At 30.6% G+C, this 11,957-nt stretch overlaps 1 protein-coding gene across 1 annotated transcript; it reads left to right on the top strand.

Moving 5' to 3' along the window:
- Positions 1-2,017: 2,017 nt before the first annotated feature.
- LOC131625865 (uncharacterized) lies at positions 2,018-4,197 on the top strand. Its single transcript, XM_058896695.1, has 3 exons — positions 2,018-2,343; positions 2,489-2,726; positions 3,506-4,197. The coding sequence occupies exons 1-3, from the start codon at positions 2,068-2,070 to the stop codon at positions 3,943-3,945; spliced, it is 954 nt and encodes a 317-aa protein (XP_058752678.1). The 5' UTR covers positions 2,018-2,067; the 3' UTR covers positions 3,946-4,197.
- The last annotated feature ends 7,760 nt before the right edge of the window (positions 4,198-11,957 follow it).

Here is an 11,957-nt window from a genome sequence, read left to right as displayed (position 1 = left end):
ATTTGTCTTCATATCACATGCCCCACAACTTGACCTACTTCCAAATAAATAATGATAATGATGATAATAATTTAACTACTATAGTTTGAAAATAATTTTCCAAATTAAAAAAAAAAAAAAAACCATTCACTAGAAGCCGCGTATTTCCACCGATTTCCAATCTTATAAAATAGTCAATTCTTAAAATAAAATTTGAGGGACATGATGGTCCCATATAACTCACTTATTGGATAAGATCATAAATCAACGGCCATGATCTTGCAACGTGGCAGATCCATTTATATCATGATTCATGACTTGAATGTGGTCCCTATTGTCTTGATCACAAAATTAGGATAGGGATGATTTTTTAGGTTAAATATATTACTATTCTATATAAAATAAAATTAGTTTAATAAATAATATATTTTATTAGATCCTATTTATAAAAAAAATATTAGAATTAGTTTAATAACTAATATATTTAATTTATATGTTGTTTAAATATATTAATTACTTAATGTATACAAAAATAAGTTTTTTTCTTATAAATAAGATGAGTAGTTTTATTAAAAAATATTTGTTTTCATTTTTATAAAACTATGTTGCAAGCAGCATTCATCTTTGATGTTTACTCAACTTTTTTAATGAGTTTTTTTAGATAGGTTAAGAAAATTATATGAAAAACAATTGAATAATGAGCTAAAAATAAATATTCAAAGTCTGAATTTTTTTTGATCTTTTGACATTTATAATATTATATTTATTTAATCTATTGTTAAATAAAATTAACTTTTATAGAAGAATTATTTATAATTTAAGTATATTTATTTTTATGAAAAATACTACCCATGTCCTCTTTATAAGAAATAATTTATTTTTTAGATTAATTAAATAGATAATGTAATTGGTCTATATAAATATACTAGATATATTGATTATTCAACAAATATAAAAATAATTTTTTTATAAAAAGTCTGAAGAAAGTTTTATTAAAAATTATTCCAAAATTTAAAAGTTAAAAGTAAATCTGTTTATTTCATAAAAAATTAAAACTATTTAAAAGGTAATTCTGAAAAGACTATAAATTAATATTTTTTACAAAAAGAAAATTAAATAAATTTGATAGACAATAAAAATATATTTATCATTGTTTTTACTAATCATATTTTTATTCTTATTATAGTTTTTTGAATGGAAGTTCTTGAATATATATATCTTAAGTCATTATATCTTTTAGATTATAATATTCAACAGTGAATTTTATCAAATAAATTCAAAATTCTTGCATCTATATAAACTCATATCTATCTAGTATTCTCATCAAATATTTTCTCAAGTTTTAATATAAATAATGATTTGACATAGAAATACTTAATTCCTAAATCATTTAAAACTTTTCTAAAAAACTATAGTTTATAAACAAATAATACACTATATATTATACTTTAGTAATATATAACTATAAATTATTTCACACTAAACACGCCATCATAGAAAAGTTTGTCAAATTAACAAATATAGATAATTATAAAGTATTTCACTTAGTAATATATTATACACTTAGTAACAAATAATTATAAGTTATTTCACACTAAACACGTCATCATAGTATTAATTTAAGGTAAAAAAAGTGTAATCTAAAAAAGTCAGGTTAAAATATTATACTTACAATTATTTATCTAGATACATTCACATAAAATCATAAAAATAAAATAAAAATAAAAATATGAATATTCGAGTATATCCATTCCATATATATAATTGAAGTAATGAGTATGTTGAAAATAATTGGACGTGACTGACGTGGATCCTTGTTGTCTGTCCCAAGCAACAACATATTACTGCAATCATTACATTATTTTCATCAAACTGAAATTATTACATAAAAAACAGATTCAAATCATCCAATAAAACACTGCCACGTAAGTATCCAGAATTTACCTTCATGTGCGCGGCGTGTAGTAGCGTCCTATGTAGGACCCACCAAAACAACATCGTTACATTTTCTTGCGTATATAAAGGACACCGAAACAAATGAAACCATGTACTAGAAAAAATAAAAACAAGGTGAGATAAATAAGAATCATGGGTGCAACCTCTTTGGCTGGAAAAGTTACTAGGTTTTTGTCGTGTCGGAGACAAGGTAGTGTTGAGTCTGAGGAAAGTGTTTGTGATGTTGAGTTTGATTTTCTTGATGATGGTGAAGTTTTCATGTCGAGTTTTAGTAGTGATGATCAATGTCATTCACTTGAAATGGAGTTGGATAATGATGTTGATGTTGAAGATGATGATGAGAAGGATCTGAATGGTGTCAATGAGATGAATAGAAGCTTTTGGGATAGTCAACATCAAGGATTACAGGTGATTTAAATATGATAGTGTCAGAATCGCGATCCTGCGAGCGATATCCTGATCGCTCGTAGGATCGTACGATTTTACTATGATTTTTATATTTTCATGTTTCTTAAAAATTTTCTTCATGTTAGTGTGATTTGAATTGGTGCAGACGAATGTGTACAGAACGAGTTCTTTGGAGACAAAGATAAGAAGTGCGACGAAAGAAGCGATTGAGGAAATAAGCGCTTCTGGGCTAGGAGTGTGTGGTTGCAGCAGAAAGGTGATGATGGATGGAACAAGTTGTAGAAACTGCTTAATGATGGAAGTTTGTAGGAGGCTTCAGAAAGCTGGTTTCAATAGTGCTATTTGTAAAACTAAATGGAAAACTTCAAAGGATATTCCAGCAGGTACTACATAATGTTAATGTGATAAACAGGATTTTAAAAAACGGTCACGATTGCGTAATAATTTTCCCGATATCAGTTGTTACAGGTGTCACAATGGGTGAATTAACTATAATTTGATTTTTTTTTAACATAAAATTACTGATAAAGTATCGGCATCGCTGTTTATCAATACCGTTTTATTGCAGACGGTTTTTCAGTCACGGACCGTTTTTTAAAACCATCGTCATAGATTATTAATAAATTTGTTTTTATCATTTTAAGAAAGTAAATAAATATGTGAAAAGAAATCTTGTGGTGGGTGTAATAAGATTGGTTTCAACTATAAACTTATATAATATTCCTTTCTATCCAAAATATAAATTTATAGCATATATCTATTGACTTTTTTTTTCATTGGAAAAGGAAATGTATTTTCCAATGAGAAATTAAATTTAGAATTTAATATTAGATAAATTTTTATAATCTAATATATATATATATATATATATATATATATATATATATATATATATATATATATATATATATATATATATATATATATATATATATATATATATATATATATATATAATCAATATTAACTATGCAAGCAAACAAGTGTGTTGATGCGTTTGCGAGTATTGGTTGGGTTAGTGGCGCTGATATTATGATCTACAATTCAGCGTCTGATTGCCTGTTTAGTTTTTTAGACTAGAATTTGTGTGGTGTTTCTTTTTTTAGATTCGTATCTGTTTAGTTCGGGTCTTTAATAATAATAAAAAAATGTAACTATGCAGGAGAGCACACATTTTTGGATGTGATAGACAACACAAACCCAAAGAAAGGAGAAGTAAGAGTAATGATAGAGCTAAACTTCCAAGCTGAATTTGAGATGGCAAGAGGAAGCAATGAATACAATGACCTAATCCAAAAGCTACCACAAGTGTTTGTTGGAAAAGTGGAAAGACTAAGCAACTTAATCAAAATCCTATGCAATGCAGCCAAAAGATGCATGAAGGATAAGAAAATGCACATGGGACCATGGAGGAAACATAGGTACATGCAAGCTAAATGGTTAGGTCCATGTGAAAGGAACACTTCAACAAAACCTCTTCCAATGGGGTATAGTAATTGTGAGAGGAATTTAACTAGGCAAAAATCAAAGGCTTCTATGTTGACTATTGATTTGTTGGACAAGGTTCCATCTTTGCATTGTGCAGTTGTTGGAGTTGTTTGATTGGTGAAATTAAGGTTGATTGGTTTTATTAGGTTTTTTTTTTTTACCTGGTCGTTTTGAAGTTTGATTATGGTAAATTAGATTTTCATTTTTATTTTAGTTGGTGAAAACTAAAGGAGTGTGTGTGACTCATAGATTTTTTACCCCATATACTTGTATGTAAAAATCACCATCTTGATTATGAGATAGATTTGTGGAACAAGCTTCTGGTTAAAGATTATATATTACTCTTCAATGTGTATCTTTTATTAATCGGTAGTAGATGAAGTCGTAGTAATTATTAAAAATTTACACACACAATTATAATATTTATAATTTAAATTTTGATGTCGACGTCGAATCTAACCACATTAATATTTCAATATTCGTCAATTGAATTAGAATTTACAAATAATATAGACTCTCTTTTATTTATTGATAATGATTGATCAACATATTATCAACCTAGCACATGTTTTTCAAGATAAACATCACTTTCATAATCTCTTTTTTCTAATCATTCTTCTTTTTCTTCTTCTATTAATTGCCATATTTTTAATTTTCTCTCTTTTTAATTTTTTTTATTTTACAAATTCTCTCTTGTGTCATTCTATCTATCTCAATTGTATAAAAAATTCTTAAAGTTCTATTTACCTAAAACTAAAGCACTATTATCTTACTATAATTAATTTTTTTAAATAATCAAATCTTAGTTTTAAAAAAGTTTGAATGCCTCATTCCCAAGAAAAAATATATTTCCATAAATTATTTTTGTCCATTTAAGTTAACGATTTTTTGTTTTTCGTTCCTGTAATTTGGTGATTTTGGTGATTTTTGTTATATATATATATATATATATATATATATATATATATATATATATATATATATATATATATATATATATATATATATATATAACGATTTTTTGTTTTTCGTTCCTGTAATTTGGTGATTTTGGTGATTTTTGTTATATATATATATATATAAAATTTTAATGTTGAAATCCATTTAACTTTCTTCTTTGACGTCAACCTTCCGTTAAAAAAGGCATTGTGGCAAATGATGCTGACGAGACTTTTTTTTTTCTAAGTTTCAATTGTTGATGTGGCTTTGCTTTATTGATCCCCAAAAAAATTCTCAAATAGTATTTCACATATAGTCCATATAACTAGGGTTAAAAATAAAATATGAAATTCAAAGGGAGGCGACAACGGTAAACGAAGGAAGCTTCTGATCGAAGTAGAAGAAGGCGTCATTCGACTAAAGTAGACGATAGAGGAAGACGAAAGGAACACACATTTCTTCATTTATCAATGTTCTACATTTATTTGAATAGTGGTAGATGAAGGGAGCTTGTGATTGTTTCTACCGCGAAAAATAATAGAGTCGCCACTAATATATTTATCCCATCGAGGGAAAGAAATGTCAGTAAACCTCCAATATAAATAATAAAGGTTTCGCGATCACAGAAAAGGGTACGGAAGTCGGTTATGCGAGGGGAAGGTATTAGCACCCCTCATGTATGTGGTACTCCACATGATCCGCTTTTGTTTTTTTCTAATCAAAACTGTGTCTACAATAAATCTTACTCGCTAAAGGGGAATGCAAAACATGAATAAACAGGTTTTTAATAATTATTGCGCTCTGTAATACGGTGGGAGAACTGACTTTTTAAAATGTTGCGGATAGCAAGAGTCGCCACCGACTTTTATTTTATCGAATTAGGAAAGACAAAAAGAATAGAAAAAAGACCTTTTAAAAAGACTGAGTTCGGGGGGTAGGTTATACAAAGGGAATGTGTAAGCACCCTTTGTATCCATGGTTATCCATGGGCTCTTAATTGCTTAGCTCACTTGTTTGTTTGAATTGTTCGAAAAGAAGTGTAGTGTGTGTTTCGAAAAGATTTGAATAAGGACTTTAGCTTGTAAATAAGCGTAGCCTTTTTGAATTGATTTGAAAAAGAGGTGTGAAAAGTGATTTGAGAGTTTGAATGTGAGCAAGCAGTTAAAAGCACCTACCCTAAGTTTAATGTTTTTCTGTTCTTTAAGATTTTCGTTTGAAAGGGCTATCCATACCATAAGAAGGGTAGGTAGTCTTTTCATTGGATGTGCGGGTCATCGAGGGTCATCGTTTGCCATAAGTCTATCCATACCATATGGGAGGTAGGAAGTCTTAGGAAAGGATGAAATAGTCATTTAGGCAACCAATGAGGATACCTTAGCATTCGAAGGGATAATCATCATTTAACCGAGGCAACATCGAGGGACAAGATCATTTTTGTTTAGGCAACTTCGAAGGGACTTATGATCTTTTTATGATGATAATGAAGTGAGGGCAACATTTGCTAAGGCATCCTCGTATTCGAGGGACTTGACTATTTTTGATCGAAAGGCAGCATAAGAAGGATTACCATAAAGGTGTGTGTGTGTGTGTCACAATCAGGTGATTCAATTCAATTATATTTATCTTGTAAGGATAGTGATTCTAAATTCAATTCATGGTTTATCACTCCCTAGGGTTACTAACCACGCAGTATAATAGCAGTTATAATTTGCGGAAAATAAAATGCGGAAAGTAAAATCCTACGCTATTACAAGACTTCGGGATGGGGGATACATAGCCAAAAAACCCGGGAAAAAGGCAGAAAATAAAAGGCAGAAATTTAAAAGTCCTAAGCTATTACAAAAAAAACCTTGCAAGCCTATACACATTTTCTAGAATTTAAATGGCAAAAAAATAAATAAACGAACAAATTAAAGGCGTGCGACATACACTAGAATAAGAGATGAGAAAAGAATCGCGCAATAAAAAAACCTCAACAATTATAAGGTAACAGATTAAAAATTAAAAGGGTTAGAGAAACCAATAATTAATAGTTATAACGAAAAATAGTTAGCCAAAAAAATAAAATCAGGGTTAGAAAATCTAAAAATAAATTAGCCTAAAAATCCTAATTTGATTAAATTAACCTAAGTCTAAAAATATTATTGTTGAATTAACCTAAATTTAAATAATTCATTATTTAAACCTAAAAATAAATATTACTCTAAATTATTAATTTAAATAAAAAACAAATTAATTTTATAAAAAAAAGATTTTTAGAGTGATTTATGAAAATAACATGAATTTTATGGTTTGAGAAAAAAAATTAAGGTTTTAGTGAAAATTTAAATAATAAAACAATAAACCAATAATTAGAAAAATGAATTAAAGAAAAACCAGGATTTGATCTGATATGGTGTGACTGGAGGTCCATGAGATGCCAATGGGGTTTTTGAAGAGGCAAAAGCTTTATGTCCTAACAATGGTAAACCCATATTCCTGCACCGCTCCTCTTTAGCCAAAGGAAGTACCTGCAAAAATAGAATAATAATAATAAGAAGAATAAGAAAAATAATAATCATAATAATAATAATAATAATTATAATATAATAAAAATAATGATAGTATAATAGTAATAATAACAATAATATAATAATTATAATAATAAATAATATAATAATAATAATTAATAATAGAAGCAATTAACAAAAATATTACTAAAAATAATAATTATAATAAAAAAGGTTATAATAATAATTATAATAAAAAAAAGGTTAGTAATGATAATAGTTATATTAATAAAATAAAAAAATATTATAACAGAGTTTGACCTCATATAATCTATAATTTCTCTAAGAAATAAAGAAGGGTTAATACCATTTTACCCCTCGGCCATATAGGTCTTTTCTGGTTTTGCCCCCTGTAAATTTTTTTTTTTGAAAAACAACCTTGTCATTTCAAAAAACTAACTTTTTAGCCCCTAAATTCAAAATCCGCAGGAAAATCCGAAAGAAAATCCGCAGGAAACGCATATTTTCCTGCGGATTTTGACTTTAGGGGCTAAAAAGTTAGTTTTTTGAAATGACAAGGTTGTTTTTCAAAAAAAAAAATTTACAGGGGGCAAAACCAGAAAAGACCTATATGGCAGGGGGGTAAAATGGTAATAACCCAATAAAGAAAGATTCAGAAAGTTACATCATGGCTAAAAGGGCAAAATTCCCCAAGGGTTTTAAAAAAATAGGTTATGATTGTAAAAACATAAATTTAAACTAAAATATAGCAACAATGGCGAAAAAAATGATTTTAAAAAAGGGTTAATACCTATTTTGCCCCCTGCCATATAGGGCGCATTTGAAAAACCCCCCTGCAAAAAAAAAAGTTGCAAGAATTCCCCTAACATTTGAAGATTCTCTCATTTTAAACCTTGTAAAATTTTTGTTTATAAAACCAACCTTGCCATTTGAAGATTCACTCATTTTAAACCTTATAATCTTGTAGATTATGTCATTTTAAACCCTCTGGAATATGACAGGAAAGGTTGGTTTTACTAAAAATAATAATTTACAGGGTTCAAAATGATAAAGTCTTTCAAGTGGCAAGGTTTATTTTCAAAAGAAAATTTTTACAGGGTTTAAAACGAGAGATTCTTCAATTGTTAGGGGAATTCTTGCAACTTTTTTTTTTTGCAGGGGGGTTTTTCAAATGCGCCCTATATGGCAGGGGGCAAAATAGGTATTAACCCTTTAAAAAACAGGCCTCAAGTATCATTATTGGCCAAAAGGTTTTTGAAAAGAAAAGGTTTGATTTTAGTTTTGATAAAAAGATTTAGAAATTTTTTTTTTCTAAAAAATAAAAGAGGAGGCTTCATAGGAAATCATTGGCCATGAACCAAGAAAAAAAACAACAAAAGATATTGAAGAGACTCTTGAAAGAAAAGAGATTGAAGAAAATTGTGTAAAAAATATTAGTATAGTATAAAAATTAGGAATGGAGAATGAGGTTGAAGGTGTTAAAAAAGGGGTTTAGTTGTGAGAGAGTGAATTGAAAAATTGGTAATTGTTAGTTTCTTTATAATGTAAGAATTAGGTCAAATAAAATAAAAAAGGAACCATCAATCTTTTAACCAATATAATCAAATAAAAGAAAAAACAAATCTTTTCAAATCTTTTTATTTTATGATTTTTTTTATAATTTCTATGATTAAAAATTGAAAAAGTAAAAAAAATAAATTTAAATTGCATAATTAATTAAATACGAAAATTATTTAAAAATAATAGAAAAATACAATTTTGTGATTTTTTATGAAAATAATTTAAAACAGAAATAAAGTTAGTAACAAATAGAGAGAAAATGTCAGACGTGGAATTTGAACCCGGGACTTTGCACCCACAAACCTTACACTCTTACCAAACGTGTCATTACTTTTATTCACAATAAAGTGGCGTTCGTAGATATATGAGGGCAAATTTTAGAGTATGACAACTGCCCCTGTTCAATCTTCTTAAACCTGAGGATGTAGATTGGCTTGTGTGGCTGTCGGAATCTGAAGGTAGAAGAGGATTGAACACTAGAATACCCAGAAATTTGCCCTTGCTGAGGTAAGGACTTTTGTCGGAGATGGGCTTGAAGATGCCATCCAGGTGTTGGCAAGGTATTGTAAAAAATGGGCTTAAAGATGCCATCTGGTTTTGATAATATGAAAGTAAGAAAGAGTCCTTCATTAGACTGTATTTGAGCTCGATGTATTGAGAGGTGTTAGGATGAGCCATACACTAGGCCATGTGCATGTTGAAGAGTCTTAGAACGAGCCGTTCATTAGGCTATATTAGAAAGTACCATTCATTAGACTGTATTAGAATGAGCCATCCATTAGGTTGTATCAGAGTGAGCCATCCATTAGGCTATAACAAAGTGAGTCATCCATCAGGCTATGTCAGAGAGTGAGCCATCCATTAGGCTATAACAAAGTGAGCCAGCCATTAGGCTATCTCGTAAGGGACCATACATTAGGCGAGCCATACATTAGGCTATATTAGAAGAGGTCGTACATTAGGCGAGCCATACATTAGGCTATATTGGAAGATACCGTACATTAGGCGAGCCATACATTAGGCTATATTAGAAGAGACCATACATTAGGCGAGCCATACATTAGACGAGCCATACATTAGACGAGCCATACATTAGGCTATATTGGAAGATACCGTATATTAGGCGAGCCATACATTAGGCTATATTACCATACATTAGGCTATATTGGAAGATATCGTACATTAGGCGAGATAAGAAGAGGCCGTACATTAGGCGAGCCATACATTAGGTTATATCTTTCTTTGATCGTGTCCACATCGTCTGAGGTGGCAGAATCAGATCTTGAAGGTCGATCGTGTCAGCACCGTCCGAGGTGGCAGAATTAGATCTTGAAGGTTGATCGTGTCAGCACCGTCCGAGGTGGCAGAATTAGATCTTTGAAGGTTGGAGATATTGTTTATCTTCTTGTACTTGTATCTTGAAAAAAAGGTAAAGTTAGGCTCTATGCAATGTCATGATGCATGTATTATGTGATGAGTTTCTCAAAATAAATGAGAAACTTGTATGTTGCGCACTATATGAAATGTATGGATATGTATATGATATATAATGCATGAACATGATTTATGCTATCTCCATATCACTGTGATTTTGATGTCTGATCTTTGTGTTGAAGATGCTCAGCTGGGGATTTCTAATCTCTGCTTGGGGATGAGAGCCATTTGAATGATTGATATTGATGTACCCTGACTAGGGATAAGAGAGATGAATAACCTTGTTTAGAGAAGAGAAAAGTGTCTGGGAACCGGCAGTGTTGAAGATGTAAACTCCGTTGAGGAACTAAGTCTCTCTTGGGACAAGAATGTTTGAATATATCTTCTTGAGGATTACTCTGTGAGGATATGATCTTGTGAAGTCGACTATGTGGGAAGACATGGATGCCTTGAACATTGCCCCCAGTATTTATAGTAACTACCATTCCTGAACTTGTATTTATTGGGACACATCAATGAGTATTTGATCGAAGTGTCAAACGGGCCTTGCATAGCTTTGCCCCCAGCCAGTAGGGACTTTGGAGAGATTCTCCTTTTGAGGACCTTATGAGATGTGTACTATGGGTGACATGCCCCTAGTAGCCATAAACTTAGTATGATGCCACTGACTGATCGGGAAGTAGCTTCAGCCCCTCTTGGGTGCATGCCCCTGATTCTTGGAATCTTGACTTGATTGCCTCAGAATGATTGGACAAAGCATGTCCTGCCCCTTGTATTCATTGACTTATAATCAACTGATTCAGATGTAAGAGATGTTGCTGCTAAAGTGGTTTCTTCTGTCGAGTTGACTTTTAGTCATTAGTCGTACCCTGTGCAGATTCTTCCTGATGCCAACACTTGAAACTATGTAGCAGAATACAGAAGGTGTAAAAACGTGATATTTGTAAAAACGTGATATCAACTCAGCGTTTATGGTAAACCTTAAGGAGTCAGGGTACCCTTTCAGGTGATAGTATGCTTTCGAACTAACCATGCTTCAGTTAGGACTTTCAAGGGTTGTAACGTGGCTTGGTTCACGGTTTAAGAAACAAAGGATAATGGCTCAAAGTTTATTTGTACCCATCCCAATCTTCATGATATTCTTCGATCCTATGCTCAGTTAACTTTGCGTTTAAGTCCTAGTAGAGCTTGAAGTCATAACATTGATATTTGGTGATGGTTAGAGCACCGGAAATTTATTTGAGCAGACAATCATCCTTTTTTGTAATGTTTTCTTTTGTCGAGGATTTTTAGAAACCTCTTTTTTGACTTTGTTATCCCTTAAATTTTGCCCGAACTGTTTATTTTGAGATTTCAGTCAGCGGGATGTTTTGACTTTTGATAAGTCTCCTTCATAGGTTTTGACTTAACAACTTTTTTCTTTTTGGTGGATATTGACTTCTTGACTTAATTGTTGCGGGAACCCATCATTATTTGTGTAGACAACATCTAGTGTGATTGAGTCAACTGAGTAACTACCTTGCCCCGGGTTATGATTAAGTGTTTTAATAATTTGTACGTGAAAGAGAAACTTCTACACCTTAGGCTTAAAGGGGTTGACTAGGGATGAACATCCTTATATCTCCACTGTTTAGGAATTGAAACAATGTTTGTACATAGTCCGCTCAAAAGCATACTGTATGA

The sequence above is a fragment of the Vicia villosa genome, unplaced genomic scaffold (genome assembly GCF_029867415.1).
Source record: "Vicia villosa cultivar HV-30 ecotype Madison, WI unplaced genomic scaffold, Vvil1.0 ctg.000247F_1_1_4_unsc, whole genome shotgun sequence".
NCBI classification, from domain to species: domain Eukaryota; kingdom Viridiplantae; phylum Streptophyta; class Magnoliopsida; order Fabales; family Fabaceae; genus Vicia; species Vicia villosa.
Note: the sequence above shows the minus strand (reverse complement) of the source record. Positions and strands in the feature narration are given on the sequence as shown.